The sequence below is a fragment of the Anarhichas minor genome, unplaced genomic scaffold (genome assembly GCF_050575085.1).
Source record: "Anarhichas minor isolate MPS153535 unplaced genomic scaffold, ASM5057508v1 ptg000090l, whole genome shotgun sequence".
Classification (NCBI taxonomy): Eukaryota; Metazoa; Chordata; class Actinopteri; order Perciformes; family Anarhichadidae; genus Anarhichas; species Anarhichas minor.
In genome coordinates, this window is record NW_027466536.1 from 2,043,035 (window position 1) to 2,070,450 (window position 27,416).

A 27,416-nucleotide genomic window follows, 5' to 3' on the forward strand; every position below is an offset into this window, starting at 1 on the left:
GCATTATTGGTCATTCTTGAATACCGTATTTCAACTTAAAATATGAAGGAAGCTGTTCACCTTGTTTAACAATTTTAATAAATTTAATCTGAAGTGCATCACTTATCACACATACACATCATTGTAAGTGTTTTGTATCATGAAATGTCCAAAGATCTCTTTGGAGTTTGGTCTCCTGACAACGAAGCGCTGAGCGGTTAAAATGACCTTGGAAATGGTGCCATCCTTTGGAAATCTTGGGGAACTGATGTGTGCAAGAGCGACCGCTGCTGCGCAACTGCACTGGCGTCACTGACGCATGGGCATGCTGCTGGTGGCATTATCTATTACATGGAAAAGACGATAGGCTTTCATGTTGCAGGGAATGGCATGCTGACAATGTGTGCCATTTGATGACGCGCCTCTCCAGTTTGCTCCTCATAGTTATCACGAGTGCACCGTGCGAAATGCACGGTTTATGATGTACTGTAAAAAAAAAAATGATACTTTATAAAAATGCCGGTCTGGGCCTCCGTTACCCAACCGCTGTTTAGAGCTGCGGGGGAGTGGGTGTCTTGCTCAAGGACACGTCAGCAGGGTTGATGCTGGCCGACACGGAGGTCTCGAACCCTGATCTCAGCGGCCGAGGGTTGGTGGCTCTCTCTCTGGTCCAGCATTGTGTGCCCAGAAAAACACAGATTCCTGAACGGCGCAGCAGAAGAAATGAGATCACGAGAGCCCTGTCATTGCTCTCCGGTGACAAGTGGGCCTGTTTTTACACCTTCCTTCTAAATAAGGAAACGGCCTGACAGGCATATGACCATCGACCCAATTTGGGAGCAGCCCGTGTGCCCCTTCGCGTCCCACGGCCACTGAACGCCACCAATGAGCTTTCTCCGCTTCGAGTCCAGCAGTGATAGGGGGCTCCCCCCACCCCCCAACTCTCCACAGACTTTGGTATTTTTCCTGCTGTCAGCACCCTCTCTACCCTTGTATTGTCCCAGCGGCGAAGTCGGCATGATGTCATCTTGGGATGCGACGATAGCCCTGCCAAGGTTGAAACTGGGTTTTTGGTGAGTGGTGGAGGATTTATTCTGAACTATTACTGAGAAGGAGACAGAGGGGGGGGAGAGAGAGAGAAAGAGAGAGTGTGTGTGTGAGAGAGAGGGAGAGAGAGAGAGAGAGAGGCGCAGAAGAGCTGCAAAACATGGTAATCACCACCACCAACCTCACCATCACCATCACCATCACCTCCAGCTCTGCCGCGCACTCTCCCGTCTCCTCTCCTCCTCTGCACCGGGGCTTACGTTTCATGCCCAAAGCCCTGATCCGCGCTCCCAAAATAACCCTCAGCCAGCATGCCGAAGGAAGCAAAACAAGAAGAGCGGTATTTTTAGGGTCATTCATTTCAACCACGTGGCCCGAAGGTAAACCGGATGGCCGTTGCGCAAAGGCTCCTCGTCAGTATGTCCTGCGAGGCCGGCACGCCGCACTGGACGCTGACCGCGGTGGTTCTCCTGGGCTTTCTACTGGGGATCGTGTCAGCGTACCCTTTACCGAGCAGCAGGACAAATGCAACTTTACTGGAGAAACGATGGGAGACCCTCTTCTCCCGCTCTGTATTGGGGATCTCTGGGGAGAAACCGGAGCAGAACTGGGAGAATGACTATCTGCTGGGCATCAAAAGAGTGCGGAGGCTCTACTGCAACGTGGGCATCGGGTTTCACCTTCAGGTCCTCCCCGACGGAAGGATAAACGGTGTACATAATGAAAACCAGTACAGTGAGTTTTACCTCCAATGTAATGCAATAGACATAAAAGACCGGCAGAGTCAATAAGCATGGATCTGTGATGAGCAGGCTAGTCTATCCCCTCTTTTCATTTGCATGATCATATGTCATCCGACTCTAGAGGACTAGCATAATTTCTTCCACGGCAAATACAAATCTATTAAAAAATAAGTATCCATCAGTGCTGAGCACCCCCCCCCCCCCCCTCTTCCTCCCCCTCCTCCCCAAGCTCAACCATGACATGAATGTATGGACGCTTTTAGACACAACTTATTTTTACGCAGCCCCGTGAGGGCGGTCTGGAGACCCAATAGCCGTGCACGTCAATGCAATTACTGCAATTATTGCAATAACAAGAATGCGCTTAATTGGCACGCGCCTGGGTGCAAATGTAAGATGGGGTGAAGGATGCAGAACAAAGGCTCGGCATGCTGCGCAGCAATCTGCAAGGTTACACCCATAGACGCAGAGAGAGAGAGAGAGAGAGAGAGACACAGCACAATGCTATTGAACACTGAATTAGCCAGGATGATCGGTTGGTATTTCATTTTTTAATTTTCACTCTAATGCAATAATTCTTTGTCTTGTATCAGGTCTAATAGAGATCTCTACGGTGGACAGAGGAGTGGTGAGCCTATATGGGGTGAGGAGTGAGTTGTTTGTCGCAATGAACAGCCGTGGAAGGTTATACGGAACGGTAGGTATGCACACTATTTCATTTATTGTCCAGCAATGTTGGTTAATGGGATCCTGGAATTAGGACGCACTTGCAGCTCAATCCACCTTTTTTTTTTTTGCCAGTCATATTTTGGGATGCCGCCCTATCTGTCAGCAGGGGGGCTGCTCATTATATGTTGCGAAATCCCTATATTTTAATTTCATCAGGAATGTATGAAGCTCTATTTAAAGCAAGTGTGCTGGGCCTGGTGCCCTATGGGTAAATAATGATGAGGTTAACAGATGCAGGGTTCAGTCCACACGCTTGTAATGTGGTCGTGTGTGAGGAGGAGGGGGAGGGGGAGGGAAAACCCCCTGACGCAATGAAACCTGTCAGCAGAGCTGGAAATCGATTTTAACGGCAAAGCGCTTATTTTGCAGGGCAGTGCACATCACACACATCCTGGGAGGCAAAGGCCCAACTCACCTAACAGCAGCTCCTCCCACCTCCAACATAAAAAAAAAAAAAATCTGAGACAGGCATTTCAATTTCTAGTTCATAGCAGTGGCGATTTTGGTATGACAAATGTTGGTGGGGCCACACAATATTCATACAAGAACATTTGATAATGCAATCCAAACATATAGATACATCACATCAATCCATACACAACTAATAAACTGCGCGCAAGTCAGAGAGGGGAGACACTGCGATTGCTGTGACCAACAGAGATGAAACAATTCCAGCCGAATAATGGCATCTAAAGTCACCTAATGAAGATCTGACGACATATTTTACCATACCAACACGTATGACCACCAAAGGATAATGTTAAAGAACATCAAATAGCCTACTCAGCAACGAAAGGTGCATTTGTCATCTTTAGAGCAACCTCATCCTTGTAAGCATTACAATCTGAAAGTTCATTTTCAATAATGGCTGAAGTGCCCTTAAAATAGGATCGAGTATGGTAATGGTTCCTTAGTCTGGAGTCTCCCTCCCGCATAGTCTCAAATATGCGTTTTAAAGTGCCAGAGCCGCCCGAATTTCGCACATTCCACAAAGTTTTAGACAGGTTAGAATTCTGGCAAGAACATACCTGTTTTCTTCAGTCTGACGGTTGTATTCTTCAACGCCACCTCTGTACGCACCGTCAAGCTGAGAGGCCGCGTACGTTGTTCCCAGTAGGCCTAACTCGATGGCATTATCCACATGCGATTGCTGTCCAGACAGTTTCCACTATGAAAAGAAGACATGGAAAGCAACATGCTAGCCATTAACCAAGTTTGCCATATGAACCACTCGTGGTTGAATTCTCTTTTTTTATCCTTTCCGTCTTGAGATATGATTAAGTCATCCGGTCGATGTGGTCCCAAACGTTTTATTTCCAATTTTTGGTATCGGGGTAAAGTTCTAAATCATACTGTAGTTAAATAATACGAGTCATCACTACTGTTGTAACGTTAACGTAAGTACAATATCAGTCGCTCTTTAGCTAGCTAGCAAGACGTGCACACCCTTGCACCATTAAAATCAACCAATGGGATGCTTTCTAGGGACCCTGGCCATCAAGCCCCACTCACGATCTGAAAGTTCACGTTGAACGCGCGCTTACCAAAATGCAGTTGTGCTTGTTACTGAGAAGCACCCAATGCTGCAAAACATAGTACTGAGTGTAAATTTGCATGTATGCACAACAGCGTTAACATTTTTCATATATCTTTGATGCATCCTCAAAAAACAGCTGGATTTGAAACATGGTAACCGTGGTCTGATCCTGGTTATATCACTATAGCTTAATAACAATGATGTGGCTATCACGGATAAAGGCTTTTATAGGTATAAGAGCAGTGAGGATTTAACATATTTCTCAGCATTGTTACTGACCTGTCAGTTTTTATCTTTGGGTTTTAAATGGCTGAGGTACATACATCAATATTTATTTAATTTTAGAATTTCTGTTTGTTTGCTTCTGGAGCATTGACAGCTATTAATATATAAATGTTGCTGGTGCTGGGGGAGGAAACATTGTGTTTACCCTGCTGACACATAGCCACTGGTTTGCCCGCTGTGGCCAACATATTTGACAGACGTAATGTGAGTCGCTTATCTGGTCATGAGTGATGAAGCGTTAGCTCGTGAGTCGGCTGATGATCTGATAAGAGATTGAATTAGGCCACATGACTTCTGATGTATTTGCTCTGCTGCTGCACACTGTACAAGTCGCACACTGTCAGCACTGTAGCAGGGCAGTCGTATTGTTCTTAAGTGACAGATGTGTGTATTTAGAGATTATTTTATATAGCGGATATAAGGTGTTATGTCTTGATATAGTGAGCTTTAGAGGTGCCGGTAGGCCTATTTTGTGAACTTTGGATACAGCCAGGCTACTGCTTCAAGTCTTTAAGCTAAGCTAAGCTAAGCGTCTCCTGGTTGCAGCTTCATATTTACCATCAATTTTATCTTCTAACTCTTTGCAAATCTCTCAAAATGTAAATCTATTTCTTTAAGTTCTGCAGTTCAGTCAAATTTAAGCGCAGTTTTTTTTCCCTGTGAATACACCATCCCTCCAAAGAGTTTCCTTTCGTGTGTTGAATATTAGCACATTTAGTAGTAGATGTGGCTCACTGTGTTTACTTCAGTTAAGTTCAATTGATAAAGGAGAATACTCAATACACCTAATATTTAAGAGCTGTTAGTGCTGCTGGGAGATTGCACAAAGATAACTCTAACATTGCTGTGTGTAATCTAATCTTTAGCTTTATTCATTTTTAAAGAGATTTTTAATGTTCCCCCAGCCCTTCAAACTACAAACTGCCACTTTCTTGAGCAGTTCATTAAAATGCCCGCTGTGTGTCTCTTTGCCCCCTCCAGACATTCTTCCATGACGAGTGCAAGTTCAAGGAGAGCTTGCTCGCCAACAACTACAACGCCTACGAGTCTCTGGTTTACAGAGGCTCCTACGTAGCACTCAGCAAGCATGGCCGCGTGAAGAGAGGCAACAAGGCCACCACTGCCATGACTGTAACGCACTTCCTACCCCGAATATGATGAGCAAAAACTGGCAATAACAAACTTATTTGCACATGTGGATTATTTCCCAGGTAACATAAATACTGTATACGTACGTACAAACACAAAAGACAACTTGGACTTTAAAAGAAAGAAATACCACTATATATGATAGTATTTATTCAAACTTTATATGTATATTTGGGTAGCTTCCTTTGTAGTAGAAATTATGGAAATGCCATTCTTTGCTGCTTTTATGATTTTCATCATTTTTGTGATATGACGGGGATGGAGAGGTGTCATTTATCCCCTCAGTTTATATGGGTGCTTGCTGGAATTGGTTGAGTCCTTGCCCTGTCAGTGGATGACAGTTCTTCCTTTTGAAAATGAAATGGATACGTTATTACCTCAAAGCACCATTTCCTGAAGGGGAAGAAGAAGAAGAAGAAGAAGAAAAAGAGAAATGTGTGCATGAAATTTCTACAGAGAAGAATGCCTGTTTACTGAAAATGTTTTTTTGTTGTCATCCATCAAGGATTTGAGCGCTTCCCATTCTCTCTATGTTCAATTGTCTCTGTCACTGTCACGGCAACTATAGGGCACTTTCTGGTGTTTTTTGTTGCTTCGTCATGAGGTGGCGGTGCCTTGAATTCCTACTTGCGGGGCCCCCTTGCCCTTGCATGCAAGAAACACGGTGCTCAAGTCAGAAATAGGAATGAAACGCAAGTCATCACTCCCTCAGACACCACCGGGAGGCTTTAGCTCCAATTCCTAGAAGGCCAGAGGTTTCTCCACTTTATTTTCTTTCTATAATTAGATCAATTAAGTAATTGAGACTCAATGCCGCACAGGCACCCAGTGGAGCCTCTTGCTAATATGGAAAGCTAGATTTAGAGTCAGCACTCATCCGCCCCCTATCATGTCCAAGGGAGCTTTGACAATCCCAGGTTTTGCTTTCACAAATTTTGTAGCCGGATCATCAGGCCAGATTGAGTGTGTGACTGTGTAGTAAATATGTGGGCATGCATTTCTTTCAAGTATATATGTGGACTTGCTCAGTTTGAGAGCTTCTCAATTTGAAAGGCTTTTCCCCCCTCATTGTTGGAGGTCAAGGGGGCGTCTGTGTAACAGAATATCATAGACCTGACACTATGAAGGGAAATGTCCTCCATTTATGTCTGCTGTATATCTCCCTCCAGTTCAAATTGAGTTCTGTTTGATCATCAGAATCTGTTGCATCTGGCCTGTAGCCTTGCTAGTTTATTCGATTTCAGTTTTGAAAATTTGTTTTGGAAATGTTGACTTTATAGCAAAAGTGAAGATGGGAGCTGTTTGACTTTCACACATGTTTGATGATATTTGGCACATAGAGTACGGTGTTTGTGACAGTGCATATCAACGAGGCAATCCACTGTAAATATGATGGTCTGCTGCCATCATTTGAAATAGTGTAGATACTCTGGTTTGGTTTAGAGGGAACTGGAACTGCTTCAGAGTTCATCATCCTGGGATATGTGAACAATACTTCAGGGAACTCAGTCCGTCTGACATTTATATGATGTGGATTGCGCTCATTGGTCCCAGATTCTTAAGCTACTTATGCATTATTCAGATTAGCCGCTGAGTCACAGGATGGCTTCTTGTAAAAAAGAAAGAAAAAAAGAAAGACGAGCAATGTTGCAAAAAGCAGTGAACCAAAGGGTTATAATAGCGATGTTCAACCGGGGCTTTGTGTGCAGCATACCATACTTGAATTCAACAACTGCTCGTGCTCCTCTTTCAGATACCGTAGTTTTCCATTGTGGAAACAAATAGGGTGAGGAGGACAAAGAGCAAGCAAAGTTGAAGATAGCAATGATGTACAGATGACTTAGATGGCACTCAGCATGTGGCACTGGTTGTTTGTTTAACTTGGCGAGGATGTGAATAATGTGGGGTAAAATACCTGAGCGTCAGACTAGTGGGCCCCTCGTCGGTTGATGTCAGACTGGACGGTCAGCACAGGGCCCTGGGATTCTTGTCCCATTGTGGGCTTTCTGCCCTTTGTGTTACTGATGGAGGCGTGTTTTCTGGCCCATCTCAGCGACTTTTGTCGTCTTACGGAGCTCTGCGCCTGTTATTTCTTCTTCAAGACATGAATGGTTGTCTTGTCATGTGCAATGAAGATATGAATGATTCTGCATCCTTGCTCGTACTCCTGAGCAGAGTTAATGTTGAAATGTGGTGCGACTGAGCTAGATTTTTAATGATTTTGGATTCCGTTATTCTATTTTGGTACTTGACCTGCAATATTCTGTAAGTAGCAAACCACCAGTCAGGCCAGTTTGGCGACATATGATTAAAGGAAAGTAACAAGGCTATTATAGATGTATAGTTATCATATTTTACCTCATGCTCTTTCTAACATTACTGTAACGCATTGACAAAATGTCTGTGAGCTATGGTTTACGTGCTCTTTAAGCTCCAGCTGATGTCTAGTAGCAGAGACGAATGTGCAGTATCTGATGTGTTTGTAAGCATGTGTGTGTGTGTGTGTGTGTGTGTGTGTGTGTGTGTGTGTGTGTGCGCATGTGTCCAACTGAGTGCACTCATGTCATGTTCTGTTTCTGCCAAAGCGACAGTAGAGATGGTATCAGATGGATTTGCCTTGAGTCAGGAATAACAGGGCATTGTCTGACTGTGCGAGCTGATGTACTGTACTCTCCTCACAGGAGAGGATTAAAAGGCGAGAGGGATGTGTGCTAAGAGCAAGCACTGACTGTGGTCTGAGCTAGTTATGTAGCAAAAGGCCACTTAAAAAGAATCAAACGCTTCCAGGAAAGGGACACTTGAGTTGAACAAGTTGTCCGGTATATACTGTGATCCGAGTGAACAAGCGTAGAGTCCCAGGATGTCACGTTTAATGTTTTTGAGTATTGACACCTTTGATAACTGCGTTTGGGGGATTTTTCCTTGAGCATCTTATTACTCATTCTGACTAATAAGTCTTTATTTATTACATCACTATGATAACCTTTTTTTTTATGCACTGATTTTGTGGCGGTGAGGATTAGGTTGGAGAAGTATTTTGGCTAATTGGTCAAAATATATATATAAAAAAAGTTAATTTTCATTTTTTATGGAGTAATATTTACTGAGCAGGGGTGGTATGTTGTTTTCCCTGGCTAAGCTTTCATCAAAACAAGCACACATGCAAGATCACAAACACTTGTTTTTGATGACAACATTGTGATTATTACCGGATGTCATTTCTGATTTATTTTGCTATGTTTCAGAGGACACTGTCAGCACAACAAGCCATGAGTTGAATGGGAATTGTAAAGTCGCAATGGCTCCTCAAGACACCTGATAAGTTGTGTACACCAAAAGCAACTTAGCTTGGTGTCAGATTTTCAAAGCTTGAGAAATATTACTCTGTTACAAGTCCTGCAACTTTTGCATGATGTTGTTTTCGAGAGGCAGAAAAAGGTTGTACGATTTAGAAGAAACTGAGAGAAGGTTTGTTACTGGTATACCATCTTTCAACATTAACACATCCTTAATTCTGCAATATGCATGTAGAGAATGGACTAGGTATGTGTTCCACCCTTTGATTAAGGATCCAGTGTCTGGATTTTGCCATTGTGCTTCTCATACCTGTTCAGCTGGTTTTAAAATGTGTTGGTTCACAGGGAACTGGAGGTCTGTGGGAGGATCTGGGATCAGACTTGTGTGTGTGTGTGTGTGTGTGTGTGTGTGTGTGTGTGTGTGTGTGTGTGTCTGAGTGTGTCCCTGTGTGCCGGCAGCCTTTGTGTTTCTCTCTCAGTTTTCTATTCCTGCACTGAGGGGAGAGTGCTTCCTCTGAGTCCCCCTCCTCTTTTTTAACATATACCTCACCTTCTGCCTTAGTTCCGATTATTGAAATGATTGTAAATTAGTTTGAGACAACAGACTTCTCCAATCATTTGTTTCTGAAAAAAATATGATGATGAGTAAGTAAAATACTATATTACAAATGGTTTTCCTTTTATTTTTGTACGTATGTGCTGTGCACAGCAGTCAACTGTATTCCTGAGATGATAATAAAAGACGTTTTGTAAAAGCTGTTGTGATTCAGTGCGTTAAAGTTGCGTGGTTGCTTCTTGAGGCTTGAACGGAGATTATTAGAGGAACTGGGGAAGAAGCTGTGAATGCCTGTGACAATGTTAAACCTCAAGCCAAAGTCATGTTCAATGAATTACCATGAGTCAGTATGTGGCGCCCTCTTCTGGTGAAGGGCCACATTTAGAGGGATGATAAAGCACATGTATGGAAATGAAATTAAACGGAAGAAGAAATGAGTGCACTTTATCTTATGGTGTAATTTCCTGAGTTTCATACTAAGTTTCCAGGACACAGTTATGTGTTCTGTTGGTACACTTTCAATATGTTGATTTGAATTAAAATGCTAAACTATAATTGTCTACGAGGAAGCATACAAGCCAACAGCAACATGAATAAAGTTTCCAATAATAAATAAATCGTTCATTAATATTGACTTGGGTTTAAATGGAAAAGTTCTTTCAAGGAAGTTTCCCTGAAAGTTAACAACTGCTTTTGCAACTCAACATAGCAAACTAAAAATATCTCAGACCTTCGTCTCTATTTCACCTATTATTAGTACTCAGTTACAGAGTTCCTTCCAGGAAAGTTTCAAGACACGATTTCCTAAAAACAAATGATACTCTATGTTTCCGTTACTGTTTATTCTCCTCATCAATAAGCAACATATTGCCACTGCCCTCCTGAGCACCTTGAACATTTCTCTGTGGTGTAATATTCTTCCAGGGATCCCAAAGTGTGTCGTCATGTCACTGATCAGTTCCTCTGAATATACCTGACTTATACTCTTCAGATTGTAAATACATTTTTTAAAATGTCAACATTTCTGGAGCCAAAAAAAGCCTGAAGAATATCACTCGATCACACAACCTGCTGAAGGAAGCAATCGTGAGGTCAAAGGGTCAAGAATTTTCTAATGAGGTAAAAATATATTAAAAACACTATAAATTGGGCTACAAAGCTTTCAGAAATAGACACTCTGGTGAAAGGAAGTGAGAGGCAGCGGAAGTGTACATTTAATGATGAGCAAGGTAACAGAATGAACTCGTCATTAGGAGGTACATCAGTAGTTTATACTTACGCTGTAAAGGTATAATCTACTGGCTTTGGCCTGTGGTCATTATCAGGGTTGTTCTTTATACTACAGGATTTGCTGTATTTAGGATTTACTTGTAATGTTACTCAGACCAGAAGAGATATTGTTGAGAATTTTTAAAGTCTGAATGAAACAAACTTCAAGTCAAACAAAAAGGACTATACGAGTAGTTTGGGAAGCGTTTATTTCTTACCGTCTTTTTGTTGATCAGAGACACGTTGAACAACCGTCTCCATCATCCTTTCACATCTTCATCCTCTCTTCTCTGCCTCTGGAGTTACAAGTTTAATCTTTATGTTGGATTTTTTTTTAAAGGTCTGAATAAAGAACAAGTTATATGATTCCATCTATAGCAGAATATTCCCACAGAGATGTTTCCATTTAGAGTGAGAAACTAATGTTCTCTAACAGATACAATAGTATTCTCCAGCTTGAGCCTGCTGGAATTCTAGACTCCTAACCACGGAAAAGGTAGGCTTTGGGTCACTTTTGGTAAATGAGTTAGCCAGTTCATCGACCCTCTGTTTAAATAGACCTGTTGGACTTTCTCCTCCTCCAGTAGCTGCTCACACACACCAACCTGAACATTTGTGCTGTTAAGAGCAAAGAGAGCACGGCATCCCCATCGATCATGCAACCGGCTTTCTTCTCACTCATCTTGATTGCCGTACATGTGTCTGTACCGGTGGATTGTACACCGAGGCTCCGGGACCCAGAGCACCTTTTACCACATCAGCAGAGCAGCTTCAAGACAGCAGCAGCACATGCAGACACAGCAGCTGGTACCAGTCGTTACTACTTGGAGCTGAGTGGAACAATGAAAAAAGGCATTTACAGAAACCTTTTTGGTAAGTCTGCCTTCATCCATAAAAACACAGTTTGTTTCATTAAGATTATTATTACCTTCATTCTAGAAAGTAAATGCCCTTTGAACACTAAATGCAACAATTTGTCTAACTTATACTTCATTTCATTTCTCAGAGGGCAATAGCATGCTTTATATATATATATATATTTATATATATATATAGATGGGTATGTCCTAAATGTAAAAAACAATGGACAAACTATTGTATTATTGTATCTATACATGATAATAGTTTGGAAATACATGGATAGTGGATAAATATACAAATATATCTTGTAATGTAGATGTACCACGCATACTTTGCATGTCATCTAAACAAACCACCAATACTTCTGGCAGCCAAAAATGTTCAAAATATTCTTAACAATGCAATATATAAGAATTCATTTTTTGTCATTTATAACTAATGATGGCGTGTTTAAACCTGATTTCTTACAGTGGTTTTGCCAGTAAGAACAGCTGCAAGCAACTTTGTGTCAATATTTGATTTAAGAAGAAAACGGTTCCTCTGTACGGACTCAAAGGGAGAGCTGTACAACTCTGTGAGTATTTTTTAGATGCACTTCATTTGAGTGAAGTCGGGAAGTGACTGTAGGGAAAACAGTAACATTTTGTATTTGTCTGCTTTTTTCTACCCAACAGAGGCAAAGGGACACAGAAGATTGTCTCTTCCAGCGCATTTGGTTAGACGTGGCGAACCACCGTGACGTGTTTTACTCTATAAATGGAGGCCGGCTGCTCGAACTGAGGGGAGCTGAGCTGCGAGTTGCTTACCAGGAGCCACCTGAACCCTCCTCCGCCCTGGTGGAGAGGTTCCTGGGTCCCTTGGTAAAGAGACAGAGGAGGAGTGAGGCAGTGAATCCCTCTGATCCACTAAGATCACACTCACATCCTTCTCCTTCTGCCAAGGAACACAAGGATGCAGATCACCAGCAGCCCGATCAGGACCAGGCCGGTGCTGTGTCCAAAGAGACCATCACCTCCTGTGATGACCCCCTGCGGGTCTTACAGCCCAACGGGCCCGTCAGTCCTGTCAAGACTAATATTGCAGACCGAGCAGAGCAGGAATGAGATACTGAACTTGAGTTTAATGAGTGAAAAGTCAAGCCGCAAGCCTTCTTGTTTGTTCTGAAGTCACTTTATGTTTGACTGCATAGTGGGAGTAGATACTCCACTGGACTGCGGTATCAGTGGGAGCCACAGAATGACTTGCAAAGGGCTGGTAGAGTCAAACCGACACTGGAGGGGAAAGCATTATATATTTACAACTTCTGAAAAACAGATATTTCATAAAATCATTGAATCTTCAGAATTTGTTTTAATGGTACCATGTTACATCACAGCAGCTTGTACAGATCTTGTGTTTGAACAGCAGATGAAGGATAAGTTTGGCAACATGCAGCAAGTCCTGCTGACCTCTTCCGTCAGTTCAGTTTTAAACCTTGGGTCGGATGTGGCAATGTTTGTTTTTGCATATGTAAAAATGTGTAATCTGTACGTAATTATGAATATTTATACATACATTTGTTGATAAAGTAAAGCTTCATACAAGGAGTTTACAAACTAAACTAAAACTAGACCAGCGCAAACTGAAAAAACAAATCGGCCTTTTCCTCAGATAATACAGTCATAAACAGAATCAAATCCAGGTGCCGGACACCAATAATCACAGCGATGAAAAGCTATTTATTTATTGAAATGTGTTAAATTACTTACTTCTTAGCCAACTGTTTTATTATTTATACATTTCATGTTGTGTTATTTCTTATGTGAAAAAAATAAATGGTAACTACTCAGTGGATTGTCTGTCTGATGTGTCTATACTTACTTTCTATAGCAAATCCTGCATATTGAAGGAAAATCAGGAACTGGGAATGGATGTGGGTCTTGTGTTATTAACTCTCCTCTTGGGTTCACGTTTTCATTTGGGGTCCTTTACAACAAAATACCAGTAAGTGCCTCAGCAACGTTTTCTGTCGTTGGCTATGGCGATGACAGTAACCAGTCACTTAGGACACCTGCATGAAACCTACCAACCACCAACCAACACAATCACATGGTTATTATGCACACAGCCAATTGGTTATGTAACTGGCAAATATTAGACCTGGACAAATAATGTCCAAAAGAAGTAATGCACATCAAACAAATGTATGCGAATGAAGGAGCATGCTTACTTAAATGGAAATGTTCTCAGCTAGGATATGTTTATAAATCAAAATGTAAAATCAAAGATTTATACTATGCAAAGATGAAGAAATGAGAGCCAGAGTAGACTGAATGTGGTTTTTATTGGGAAAAGATCTTTCATCGCTGTTGGCAAGTTTCCACAGATACCTTACTCTGACACAGAAACATGTAACGGCTACATTTTCTGATTTAAGAAATATTCTAACCTGCTCAAGTCTGACGGCGTTCCTAGTGTTTTCAATTGCAGGATCACAGAGACAACAGCTGAGAGTGCCGTGAAAAGTGGAGAAACCACATGCTACAGTACAACACACAGCATGCATGCACTGTTTCTAGTATGCATTTGCCCTCGTTGACCCAAGTGTTCATTCCCAGCAATGAAAAAGTCACTGATTTCCCAAAAAAGTCAACACTGTTGCAGTTCTGCGCTGTGTTCCTACGTAGGATCTATGAACGTCCGGAGAGTAAATATAGAAACATGGACTCATTAGAGCACAAAGCTGCCCACGTGTACAGTAATGAACAGCCAGACAAGTGACGACACAAACCGTCTATGAGTTGAAATAAAGGTGATCAACTCATGAAACAGCATTATATACCCTGAAAATAGAACAAATCAGATTTTGTTTTAGGCCACAGTATCAAATATTGGTGACTTTAAACTCGAGGTCTGAATTCCATCAATTTAAGAATACTAAAATGTGTTTTTAAGATACTGCCTCTGGTAAACTATACAAACAATCAACAGCACCTGGATACTGGACCTTAGATTTATTCTAATTACATTTGTAAAAACAAGCTAGGAAAATTGTAAACTTTCAGTGTTGTCTCTTACGTCATTTAGCTCCTACTTTTTAACATGCCCCCCCCCCCCCCCTGTGGACAAACACACAGCGGATCCCTGACAATTTGAACCGGTCATCCTCTTTTCTCATGGTAAGTAAAAACCGACACAGACCCGTGTTGGGACTTAAAGCGAACATATGTGCTTTGTCGGAGCCCGGAGGCAAGGAGCAATGTAACTCTTCCACGAAGAAACGCACTGCCACGCACATGTAGGCGCCGTGGGTGACGACCAAAGCGTGGACCGGGACACCCCTGACCCCATCGTCCGCCTGCCCCTCCACGGAGGATGTTTCTGACTGAGCGGAGAAGGAGCTCTCATCCTCCCCTCTGTCACGCCAGTGTTCGGCCCCAATTTGCTGGAGAGTTTTCTCCAAAAACTCTTTGACCCGCTCTTTCACCTGAACAGAGCACAACACATCGGTTATGAACTGCGCCATGCTTCTCTTGCATTGTCTTTCTTCACAAACATGTGACGACCTGCAACTGTGAGGGATGAAAGTTGTAGGTTGTTATCGTCAAGACAACGTAGTTTACAACCTTTCCCCATCAAAAACACACAAGCCAGCTTTTCAGTTTCGTCCTGATTCAACAACCTGTAACTGGTCGGGGAGAAGCTGGGAGGGAGGCACGTAGCCGACACTGATTGGGGCGCTTGCTGCTTACGTCAAATCCATCTTTGTATATCTGCATCATCATCATGATGTGCTGGTCACGTACTGGGATGGACCAGAGTTAACGTCCAAGCCAAGATCTAACGGATGAAGCCCGCATGAGGCATTTTTGAAATAGAACATCCCTCCTTCCGACGCCCCCTCACACACCTTCCTCCCACACAGCCTCTAACACAAAGCTAAGTGGTGACTTTTTAATCAGGAGCAGTGACGAACACTCTGCAGTTGTTTGACAGTGGAAGGGCATGGACTTTGATCCTCCTGACTCTCTCACACACACACACACACACACACACACACACACACTGGTGCTCTGGCAGATACAAAAGATACACAATCATGTGGATGCAAAGAGGCTCTGAGACAAGCATGTTACATCCATGCAGAGAAAGGGATTTGACTGAGGAGATGAGTGTTTCCTGCCAGCTAGTGGTTGTGAGTGTACATTGTAGGGACATCATTTAGTATCAGGACACAAACGTTATCCGATGTGTGAGGAGTCAATACATAATGAATGACTGCTGTCGAGCAGTATACGTTTCCATTTTCAAACTGACAGAGAGAGAAATAAATACTCGCTGTATAAGTGATGAAATAACAGAGAAACAGATACTCAACCCTTCTTCGACAGCCACAACCCCCGGCCTCACCTGCTCCTGAGTCTCCCCCTTTGGAGGGGTGAAGTCTGGAAACGACTGACCGGCTGCCTTGGCCATCTCTCTCACGTCCTGCACCCGCTGCCCCTCTGCTATCCCGAAGCTCTGAAAAATAACAAGGCACTGACTGGATGACTCACGATCATCTATTAATAAGTCAATATATCCAAAGAAAATGCTTTTGTGAAAACACATTTTGTTGTAAGATCCCACAAAAGAAATGCCACTCACTTTCTCTTTAAGTAAAGAGTCACACACCATTTGTACACCAGAACAACTACGGTTGTGTTTCATTATTGTTTCAGCAGTCTGGAAGAAATAATGCACATCATCATCATCATCATCCCATCACACACTAACATACTGTGACATGCTGACGTTATCTCTCTTTACAGAAGAAGAGCAGAAGCTTCCCCGCCCACTCCCACGCTAAGATAAATATTGCTCACAGGAACAAATGTCCCAAAGTGAAAATAAAAGCAGAAAAGTGTGGTTTAATGCAGTATAATAGTGTAGAGTACTTCTATTACATCTACTCAAACAGTCAAATGAATACATCCTGCAGTGTTTTGATTCATTTTTCAAATCAAGACTCATAGCTAGGTCCATCTGTGAAACCAAAGCATCGTACCTGCTGGGCCCGCAGCATATCGCTGACAAACACGTTGCTGAACGCGACATCTTTAAGGTAACAGCCTGCTGCCTCAGCCTGCTGCAGCCCGATGTCAGACAAGGGTGAATCTATGGCCTGGCCTGTGTGGAGGAAGACGGAAAGATGAGAGTAAGACACAGAGAGAACACGGGATAGTGTATCTTCAGTCGTACTATACCTTGTAGCAGGCCTTCTTTATTGTACTGCGTTTCCCCACTGCAGAAAATACATGACTTATCAATGCCAAAGTACAGAAGCTAATATCATTTACAGATTAGTTAAAGAAGCTCATAGAAGCTACTGTTCAACTGTCATACATTTGATTTCATGCTTTTTACCATATACACACGTGTATATATTTCTCCTGCATAATGTTTTGCTTTAGCACCTTTAAGTAGGGCAGATGATCAAACATGGCTCCTGTTAATTCAGGCTCAAGCTTTCCGGCATGTCCCATAAAAGGTGACTTAATCAAAACTAATTTTCACATGATTTATGGATTCTGGTTGTATTGGCATCATTTCTCTTGACACTAATGCACATTTGATAGAAATGTTTCATTTAGTATAAATGGTTCTACCTGTAACCCGGAAATAAATCTATGACAGGAAAAAGTGGATTTCAGTTGTTTAATTATTATTACTAATATTATTATTAGTAGTAGTATAGTAGTGGTATTAGTATATTCAAAATGTTATCATATTAAACCAGATTTCTAAACCATATATTCTAGTGTTGAGTTTCCTCTTAGCGACAACAAGCTCTAAATGAATTCAGGTTTCCTCTGGTAAGCAGTGATGCATGCAGTATATGTCCAAGGCTTTTATTGTGAAAGGTAAGAACGGAAAAAGTGAAGCTGTAAAGCGCCACTGACTGCAGGTGATACTGTAGGTGGGAGTGAGACAAAGTTTTGCAAATCATAACCATCGGCAACAGCAGCTTACGCTACTGCTACTAGAGAACCAACTAGAGTAAAATGAAGACTTTTTATTTCCGGTTTCGTCCTTGTCAGGAAGCTTTATCGTTTATACCTCAAAAGATATTTGTTCAAACGTGTCTCAGTTCCAGACTCGGGACGTGTTAGGACCACAATACGTCTTGTTGGTGGTTTACCGTTGTATTAAGCGCCGTCCCCTCGTAACCCGATCGTCCAAGACGCATGTTAATGCAAGGTGTCATCAGGGTCATTAACACATGCTAGGGTTAGCATGTAAACAGCCAACGTTATGCTAAATGATGCAGACTGATATATATATATATATATATATATATATATATATATATATATATATATATATATATACACATTTGATTTTACACATATATAAATATATACATAGACCCATCACTTTATCAAAAATAACTTGGCTAACGTTAATAGGTCGAAGGAGCGACTACAGACTGACGCGGTCTATAAATAGGAGCAACAGGCAGCACCACTCGGAGCCAAACGTTATCATAAACACTGAATATGAATGTCAACTGCACTTACTGTCGAATAAGGCTCAGCCCAAATGTTAGCGCCTTCATGCTTTAGACTAAAGCCGTATAATATCCTATTGACTGTGGGGTAGTTTAAAAAAAACCAACTGCCTCGAGGACGACTACAGCAGCGTACTTGTCTCGCGCCTGGAGAGGTATTCTGGCACATAAAGGTAACACTAGACAAGCGCGTAATTTAAAACTAAAACAAAAAACTATTAGAACAAAGTCACACCCACTCCTCTCCAATAAGATTATATTTACTCAAGGGACAAGAAAACAAGCGTGATTGATTATTTAGAATAATGACTTATTGATTTAATTATTATTCCACCATCTGGAATGAATGATAATTGGAATCAAGTGGTGTGTGTGTGTGTGTCTGTCTACTTGACAACTGTTATAACCATTTTCAGCATATCTGTTGATGTTAAAAATGATCCTTTTTAAGGTGATACAATTGGCCATGAAGTCTGACTATCATTCCTATAATTGTATGAAGATGTCAGACCCCACTGTCACAGAAACAGGTACTTTACTGTTTTCTATAAACACACTTTTGTATTTGCTTGATTTTAATAAAATTATTAAAACAAAATTAATTGAACTTTTTTCAACATACAATACTATGACTTTTTTATTTTTATTTTTTTCGACATACTATAATATGACCTTTTTGGACATACAATATTATGACTTTTTCATGACTTTTTTTGTCATACTATACTATGGGTATATTCAAAGTCTCTTATTTGTCATTTCAAAGAATTTAAATAGTCCGTATATAATTGTTGTGGTAACAGTATCTATTATAGTGGAGCTTGGAGTGTCTAAACATTGTAATAGGAGATACATTTTTGAAATATTGAGCCCCATAGGGTTTAAGAGTTATACATTTTGGACATATCTCCAAAAGTTTCTTATTATTATGATGGCCTGAATTGAAATCATATATAACCTTAAATAAAAGTAACTTTCTAGGTATCCGTGTGAAACATCCACCTATGACAACTTTGTATTTAAAAATCATAGGCTCTAGTTTTACAACAAATACATATTCAGTCTTAAGGTCTTGCCTGTCAGAAGTATATTAATTTAGCCCACATTAATTTCAATATATTAAACACATTAAACAATCTTTCTTTTGCAGCAAGTCTGTTGCTTGTGGTAATGTCTGTGAATCAAATACATTAATACATGCCGCCACTAGAGGGCATAAATAACACACTTGCCCTCGTCATCCAGCTTTATTTGTGACATTTCGCCACACATTTTATTATCTGGGCCTACTTGGGGACCTACGTTCTAACCATCCTTCAATCTCACTGCTACGTACAGTAATACATGGGTCACCATAATACCAAAACCATGCATTCGGCTGTAATGTGCCCCAATGAATGAGGGGTGCAGCAGGAAGCTAACAGCCTGCCTTGTTTTTTGCACTGACTATGTACTATGAAGTTGTCTATAAATGAAGTTGTACATAAACTCCCTTCACATCTTACTGGTACATTTCCTTAACTTTTGGTGGCAGGCAGATGTATTGGACTGAGCTGAAATATCAATACATCCCATTTTTTCCTGTGTGTACACATTTGCAGGGAGTGTTTATAACTGGTCTTCCTTATACTCTGGCCAAGGGAACTCATTGTCCCATGTCTCGTCATCGCTGCTTTGTGTAGCTTTCAAATGATTAAGTGCAGCTGAACTTTGCTCTGCTGTATCACTGCTGACTCACACACACAAGCTAGTCTATTGATCCTGAAACAATTAGACACACCGGTTAAAAGGAGCACAGGCGTGGGAAATAGTGAGCTGATGTGGTGTCACACCCTTTAAAGCAGAAGTTTATTGAACAGAGGTTGTGCAACAGACATTTGAGGTACATGATATGAGTTATAGTGGAGGCGGGGCAGCTAGAAGGGAAATCTGCACCATTGAAACTTCCAGATATCAGAGTATTTATGGTTACACATAACAGGTGTAGCTCAAACCATAATTATGTGGCAGTTACAATGGTGCGCACACATATATTTCAGACCAAAACGTATCTTTCTTACATACATAATCCATGTTTACTGACATTCAGAGTGATTGTGGTTGTATAAAGCAAGAACTGTACTTTGGCCATCATAGGAATGCTGTTTTCCCTATCTCGCACACAACAAGTCAGATGTAGCACCAAGATGAACTGAAATGAACATGCTTGAACTATCTACGAACGAAACATCCCCCAAGAAATGTTGCTGCGCCCGCCCCCCCCAATAGGTTAAGTCCAAGTGGAAACGTTGCATATTTCCTGTTTCCCGTCTCACTGAGGAAGTAGTTTCTCCACTAAAACAGTGGGAATCATCCACAAAAATGCTAATTTGTCATTGCTCGCCCCCCTCCCCACCCCCGTTGTACTTTTTCTCCTCCGTTCCAGGCTACCTAACTGCAGAGGTATCGGTAAAGGATTTGTTTGTGTTTTATTTTGTCCAGTAATCCTGAGGTATCGAAAATACCACTGATGCAGAATGTGACTGAAGGAGAGCAAAATAGATAAAAGGGGGAAAGGACACATGCTATCTAAGCAAACTGTACAAAGAACATTTCCAGTCGAATAGTCATTTCATGTTCTTCTATCACCATCTACTTCTTTTTTTCTGAATGTATCTCTTAAGCAGTAAAATAATTATATTATAATACACGTTTATAAAATAGCAGCACACTCAAGTGACACATCACAACTAGGTAATGTTATTTTTTTGTATAAATGACACAAATTCATAGCTTTTAGCAGCGCAAAAAGACAACAATAACTCAATAAAAATATTGACACTTTTTTTCTTGATGTCTTCACACCTCCTCCTCTGTCCTCTCTTCACTTTGGAATACAGTATCTCTAAATCTTAGAAAACCCCTTTTGTGGGTCTGGTCACCCCATAAAATATATCAAACACAAATCGAAAAGATGGTCTCAATATACAACACATGCAACAATAATTTGCAGGAAAGAAAATCACAACTATTACGTTCAGGAGAGAGCTAACATCAGGCAAACAGAGGCAAAATGAAGAGGTTATATCAAATATTCAAACAGGGATGTTTTGGCAAGTATGTCATTAAATTGCCCAGTTTTACTTAAACACGTGATCCCCACATTTATCTTCAGTTTGACGGACATACACTCAGCAAAGTCACATACCGTCAAGAAAAAAACTCAAGCATTAAGTCAAAGACACCTTTCTGTGGCAAAGCCTCGTGTCCCATTAAAACAAAATAAAGCAAAAAAAAGTCTGTCTCTTGTTTTGTGCTGGTGTCTGTTTGGCTGATGAACCCCCTTGCCAATGATTTGAAGCAGCAAAGCTCACAGGGGACAGATGTGTTCACTGACAGACAATCGGCCTGAAATACACAAGCCAGCACCATAGAAAACTGACCAACCACTGAAACACACATCAGTTGAGGTGGTTTCGAACAAAGGCTCTGCTGTCTTACAAATGCAAACCTCATGGCCCTCTGAAGAACATGTGCAAATATTAGATGTTACGACCACCTTCTCTTGTAGCTCATTGCTGCCCTGTGTGTCTGTCTGTGGCTGTGATGCAGATAAATATGAAGAAAAATTCAAGTAGAAACAAATATTTAATTTCTTGACAAAGTAAAATAAAATCAAACAGAACCCGTGGATCAGTGAAGTCTGCGTGTAGGCATTTTCCAAATCATGTTGGCGTTTTTCTATTTGTTCAAATTCTCTGAACGATCAGACTCTCCACCGACTTGCACTTTGCTTCAAATAGGAATGTTTTTTTTTTTTCGATCGGAATGTCCTCTCGTCGCAAGTTGTGGAAAGCCTTTTTCATTTTTGACTCTTGCTTGACAAGGGTATGTCTGACAATTGGGAAACCAGCCCTACAAAGTAAACCAAAGAAAAGGCTAAAAAAAGAGAAACATCCATTCACCTCCAATCACGACCCGACACATTTCATTTACTTATCTCCTGGGGAGCATGTTCTCAAAGTGCTTTGCCATTGAAATCATATAGGGGAGCTTAAACAACCCTATGTGGGACTCCAGATGCATTGACAGTAAATCATCATCTTGTACTCCTCTAACCCCCCCCCCCCCCCCCCCCCCCACCCGCCTCCCTCCCCCTCCATGAAAGTTCATCCACACATGGTCTGGCAGCATCTTCGTTCCTCATTTATTAATCTCCAAACCCAGAACGTTTTTTGTTCACTTAGCTGTGTCATTGTAGACATCCACTGTGAGAAATGAATGCTGATTCCAGCCTAATATGCAGGTATCAAAGTTTTATTGTGCGGCCTTCGGGCATCTTTTGTTCATTATCATCTTCCGGCCACTGGCTGTAAATCCTCCACACTGCAGCATGCTCTTGCACCACCAAAATCCTTTCTGTCCTACCACCCTGTGTTGTGCAACCATGTGCCTCCCACAGTTCAACACTTAGTTGCAAACTCTTTCTAATTCTTTCCACGCCACACCCGGTTCCCTCCCTGCTAATAAATACAGAGGAGTCCAATGTTCTCCAGACTTTCAAAAGCATCGCATTACTTTTTTTTTTTTCCAAGACATCGTCCTCTCCTGCTTTTTCACATGTGCAATACACACACTGCACACTCGTGGGAGGTCATTACAACTCTTGTCCAGACTCAAAGCAGCCTTTCACTTCTAAGGAAACACCATATCGTAACAACGTGAAAAGAAAGAAGTATCTGTATCATTAACAGAATGGCAGTAATAAACAAACACCTCACATGACCTCTGAGTCTGAGGTGTAACGCCTCAGGAAAAATGCTCTTAGAAAGATAAGGGGCTCTAAGTGAAAGTCCCTTCGCCCATATCCTCCTTCGCTAAATCGTAATCTGTCTCACACACGAGTTCATTGTTGGCCAACAATGAACCACGACACATTGTTAATGCATGAAGGCAGTGATATTAGCATAGATGCCCTGTTATACTGATGGACAACGTATGTGTAGCCTCCTCTTGCTCCGTAGCCTTTTGACTTAGTACTGTAAGTCTGTGACTTGACTTTGCTCAAGTGCCTCACGCCATAGAATGCACACTGCTAATATAGATACAGGTTCACATGTAGCATTCACACCACACATACACGCACGCATGCATGAAAATCTGGCATACTCACATATAAACACACACACATGCTTGCACACTGCACCCACAAACGGACACACAAGCAGCCTGACAAGAGGAGCTTATTGATCTCTACTACGCAGTTCCAAAATATATCCAATAATATTATCAATAATAATAATTACTAATACTACTAATAATTATTATGATCCCGTCTCTTCCATGGGATTGGGACCCATCGACTTTTAGCATAACGTTCTCACGGCTTCTTCTGTCTCTCTCATGCGGACCTTCTGATGATCGAGGAGCTTGTGTCGCCTCTTACACCAGCCACGAATGTTATAGTGATAATACTCATGTAAAACAAAACAGAGAAAAAAAAACGTAAGCCCCACCGGGATCCCATGTAATTTTTTTGAATGGTTTCCACAACTTCTACCATGGTTAAAATATAACTTAAAGATCATACTATACAATCAAAGGCAGAATGCAAATATGATTGGCTTTCCCTTCTGTATATCCAAGTTCACCACAGAGCTTCATCTTGTATCAAATTTGTTGCTTTTGGACTAGAACATCATAGAAAATCTATTTCGTGGGCAGGTGTTTTTGACTTGAAGAACAGAAAATCTACACAAAAAAAAAACAAACAAAAAAAAAAAAAAACTAGCAAGCATTGTTCTTTTTCTTTTAAAGGGCTTGTGTTTTTAACATTTTTGTTCTTTTGTTCTTTTTTTCTGCATTTAAGAAAATTGAGGGGTTTTTTCATGATGCTTTTTTTTTTTGTAAATCCTGTGCAATATCGCCCTCTGGTGGTTCACAAGTTGACATCACGGACGTCTGTTGGGGTGGAGGATTGATCCAGCTCGTCCAGGCCTTTCCCGCTGGGGCCTCTCTGCGTCTGCTGCTGCTGCTGCTGCTGCTGTTGCTGCTGCCGCCCCTCACGCAGGCTGCTCACCAACACACGCTCAATCTGCTCCTGGCACTCTTTGAGAACGTCCTGCAGTGCAACAAGAGAGGGAGGACAAGCTGTAAATATATATATATATATATATATATACACACACATTTTAAACTGCTACCAGGGGGGCAGGAATTTTCTCTCATTTCCAAATCAAGTCAATTTCATTTTCTTCAATGTTCAAGTGGCATTTTCAACATAATAGAGGATTATTTAATGCAACTGGAAGGTTGTTCAGTTTGCCTCTTATCAAGCAGTTCAGCCTGAATCAACAGATATAGTGCCACGGTTGATCACTATATCATCTAACGTAAGTCAGTGCATGACAACAGGGACCCCTGGCGTGGCGGCAGAGGGGCCAGGAGGTTTTAAATGACTATCGACTTTATTGCTGCTCCGGCTACTACCAAGGTTGAGCACAGACACGGACCAGACTCAAGCATTACATCAGCCCACCAGGGTTGTGCACTCGTGCATGGACACACATGTGCATTAGCACGCACACACCACTGCCTCTCCCATCCCACCACCTCCGCCATTCCCAAACACACGCAAAAACCCAAACAGGAGTAGCCTTGACAACGGCAGCTGGAAACACAGGTAGTACTAAAGCTATGTTAATTACATCCACCTCCTGTGGGAACACAAAGGTGGTGCTTTTTTAACGAGAGCCAGTCTTGTGGGCCTGCCTGCCTGCAGGGGATCCATCTGAGAACCTGGTCGGCTCGCCTTTCACCATCAAAGGCTGCGGCAGCAATCTGAGAATCCACCTGGGAGAGGAGCCTCTCAACAGCACTGAGCCCTCATATCCTTCCCTGATGGAGGGTTGACAGAGGGGACAGCGCAGCGCATGGAGAGGGAGCAACTCACTGGGGAGGGGGAGTAAAGGGGAGAGCGGTGCTAAATGAGTTGTTAGCTAGAGCGTCAGAGAAAGGTCAAAATGTTTTTGAGTGAGGAACTGCGATGACAAAAATATATTCAGTAAGAGCAGGCGGCTGCAACAGAGCAAACGGATATGAAAGTTCTCCTGTCCGACTTAACACCGCTCCCTGGTGGCAAAATACCAGAACACAGCTGAAGCTGAGTTGCCTGCTTTTCAGCTCTACTCACGAGTAACCCCCCCCTGCCTTAAAGCACCAGGCGTCTGTGCGAAACATGACTGAGGGCGCCCCATGGCCGGAGGGATGGGTGAGAGTGTACCGCTTGTGGAGCGAGGAAACATTCTTCAGACGTTTAGAGCCTAATTAAAACCTGATGGGCCACAGTTTGAGCCTGGGTTACAGCTTCTGGTGCCGCTGGGGCCTTGATGAAATGAGAACAGAGGCCTCACTCACATCTGAATTGCTCTTTGGGAGCCGCACACGGGTGAGTGGCAAAAAGGTCACAGAGTGTCAAAGGTCGAGCAGCATGACACATAACGGTGCGAGGCATGCACCGTGTTGTCGGAGGGAAACTACATGAGTTTTATTTTTATGTCTAACCCAACTTTCAAGACTGGTGATGTGAATGTCTTTACAAGAAGACTTTGAAATCTATACAATTACACAATCATTGATAAAATGGCTCTGAGCCCAGAGGGGTTCTGCTGAAGTTTGCATGAGGTAATTCCCGTCTTGACGACTCTTTTGTTTTGAGTTCTCCAGATGATTAGCTCGAGAGAGTTTTTTGGGGTCACAAACCATGAAGAATGATTTGACGTTGAGGAGGTTGGACTGATCTGGGCTGGGGAGCAGTGGGTCTGACGTGGAGGAAAACCCGACCGGCGTCTGTCCCTTAATCTCCTCCAGAGGTCGGCTGCTAACATGGGCGCGTGCACGACTAGCACACACAAAATCTTCCCACCAACATGTGCCCAGTGGCTCACAAAATCTCAATTCCTCTGAGAGAATTAAGTAAAGCGAACGAACATATAAAGGAACTGCCTGTGTCTTACCGCAAGAATGCACGCCTTCACTTCTTAAAAGACATTCTCCGATCCCATGCCAAGCCCCATGGGCTTCATTCGAAAGACTTTAATGACTTCAATGTGTGACTACTGAAAACACCAATTCTGTTTTCAGTGAAGCTCTGGGTATTTGGATACTGTGGGGGCCAACAGCACCGAATAAGTTGGCCATGGGTGGTAGCGCTACACTGAAGCGTCTTATTTTGCAGCCTCAACCCTGGAAAAAAAACATAACCAACCTCAGATCCTCCCTTGTCGTTACGGCCTCCATCTGCCCCACCTCAAACATACATTAAACTGCAACAATCTGTCTTCCTGACTAATCAAGGCACGCGCATTATCCCTGGGCGGCCTTTGTGACACTGGCGGTAGAGAGGGGAAGTCGTGCAGACACACAAAACCAAAAAGGAAGAAATGTGTGAAGCCATGGAATGTGTTTTAACTGCTGACTGTACCGCACAAGACAGTGTTTAGCTACTCTGGGAGGACTTGGTGGTCAGACAGCTGAGACAAACACACAGGGCAGACACACACACTACTAATCTCAGGGAATCCTAAAACAAAATATCCGGAGGCTGACACCGGAAGTAAGGAGTCACCGCATGACTTGAATTTCCTCAAGTTACTAAAAGGAAAATGTGACCTTTCTCTTTCTTCAGCTTGCACGCCACGGGCTGCGTTAATGGAGATAATCCTTCTTAATAAATGCATCTTTGTTGCAAGCATTCTGGCTCCATCACACTGCTGTTGAATTCCTCCCCCAGAAAAAAAATCACATTTCAATTTCACATCCATCCATCACCCAACTTGTGCGAGACCATCGCAGTGATATTTAGGCCACGATGGAGACCGGAGTCATTTAAAAAAAAGGAATGAAAACCGAAGGGATGGAGGAATGGGAAAATGTGTTTCTGGTGTCTGTGTCTCGCTGAAAAGAAAAAGATGAATGAGACACTGAGAGAAATTGACCCAAAAACAGCAAAATCTAGGAAGTGGTCTTGAACCCTTGCACTTCTCAAACCTCTATTTCCTGCTTTATCATTCAGTAATAAAGAGAAGCTCTACAGGCCTTTGTGTACTAACCATTTGTCAAAATGTTGTGTTGTAGCAGCGTGTATTTCGTACTGACACTACAGCTGACCTGTGCAGTTTAAGGGAGTCACAACTGATCAGCCTCCCACTGTAAACTCACCACGTTCTCACAAATTTCACATTTCTTTTCTCAGCACATTATGACTTGGCTCACACAGCCCCCCGTCTGCTGTCCCTACCAGGGAGCCCCCTCTTGGCCACACCAGGTGTGTGTGTGTGTGTGAGGCTACACACATTCTTCCAGCCATCCTAAGATGGTGACTTGGCCCTATCACATTTCCACTGGAAAACCACAGCTTCTGGATACCACAGATGCCAGCGGGGTGCCAGGGGAGCGG

General features: G+C 42.3%; 4 protein-coding genes across 15 annotated transcripts in view; 2 read left to right on the forward strand and 2 right to left on the reverse strand.

Moving 5' to 3' along the window:
* Positions 1–1,415: 1,415 nt before the first annotated feature.
* On the forward strand, positions 1,416–5,545 carry LOC142938823 (fibroblast growth factor 6-like). Its single transcript, XM_076082233.1, has 3 exons — positions 1,416–1,761; positions 2,363–2,466; positions 5,302–5,545. Exons 1-3 carry the CDS (start codon positions 1,416–1,418, stop codon positions 5,476–5,478), a joined length of 627 nt encoding a protein of 208 aa, XP_075938348.1. The 3' UTR covers positions 5,479–5,545.
* A 5,701-nt stretch (positions 5,546–11,246) lies between these two features.
* On the forward strand, positions 11,247–12,554 carry LOC142938855 (fibroblast growth factor 23-like). Its single transcript, XM_076082280.1, has 3 exons — positions 11,247–11,463; positions 11,922–12,025; positions 12,126–12,554. The coding sequence occupies exons 1-3, from the start codon at positions 11,247–11,249 to the stop codon at positions 12,552–12,554; spliced, it is 750 nt and encodes a 249-aa protein (XP_075938395.1).
* Positions 12,555–13,755: 1,201 nt separating this feature from the next.
* tigara (TP53 induced glycolysis regulatory phosphatase a) lies at positions 13,756–17,733 on the reverse strand. Its single transcript, XM_076082282.1, has 5 exons — positions 16,677–17,733; positions 16,478–16,599; positions 16,078–16,155; positions 15,841–15,951; positions 13,756–14,917 (listed from the first exon to the last, which is right to left on the reverse strand). The coding sequence occupies exons 2-5, from the start codon at positions 16,493–16,495 to the stop codon at positions 14,528–14,530; spliced, it is 597 nt and encodes a 198-aa protein (XP_075938397.1). The 5' UTR covers positions 16,496–16,599; positions 16,677–17,733; the 3' UTR covers positions 13,756–14,527.
* Positions 17,734–23,756: 6,023 nt separating this feature from the next.
* Positions 23,757–27,416, reverse strand: part of ccnd2a (cyclin D2, a) — a 143,340-nt gene continuing 139,680 nt past the window's right edge. For all 12 annotated transcript variants that reach the window (XM_076082290.1, XM_076082291.1, XM_076082286.1 and 9 more), the window contains one exon: positions 23,757–24,080. In XM_076082290.1, coding sequence (XP_075938405.1) covers positions 23,898–24,080 — 183 coding nt within the window. In that variant the 3' untranslated portion in view covers positions 23,757–23,897. The remainder of the gene's footprint in view (positions 24,081–27,416) is intronic.

Coding starts and splice junctions, on each gene's coding strand:
- tigara (XM_076082282.1), bottom strand. Junction 15,952..16,077: donor ACTCTTTACTTAAAGAGAAA/GTGAGTGGCATT, acceptor GTTATTTTTCAG/AGCTTCGGGATAGCAGAGGG. Junction 14,918..15,840: donor AGGGGGAGACTCAGGAGCAG/GTGAGGCCGGGG, acceptor TGCTCTGTTCAG/GTGAAAGAGCGGGTCAAAGA.
- LOC142938823 (XM_076082233.1), top strand. CDS start 1,416: ATGGCCGTTGCGCAAAGGCTCCTCGTCAGTATGTCCTGCGAGGCCGGC. Junction 1,762..2,362: donor ACATAATGAAAACCAGTACA/GTGAGTTTTACC, acceptor GTCTTGTATCAG/GTCTAATAGAGATCTCTACG. Junction 2,467..5,301: donor GTGGAAGGTTATACGGAACG/GTAGGTATGCAC, acceptor TGCCCCCTCCAG/ACATTCTTCCATGACGAGTG.
- LOC142938855 (XM_076082280.1), top strand. CDS start 11,247: ATGCAACCGGCTTTCTTCTCACTCATCTTGATTGCCGTACATGTGTCT. Junction 11,464..11,921: donor CATTTACAGAAACCTTTTTG/GTAAGTCTGCCT, acceptor GATTTCTTACAG/TGGTTTTGCCAGTAAGAACA. Junction 12,026..12,125: donor AGGGAGAGCTGTACAACTCT/GTGAGTATTTTT, acceptor TCTACCCAACAG/AGGCAAAGGGACACAGAAGA.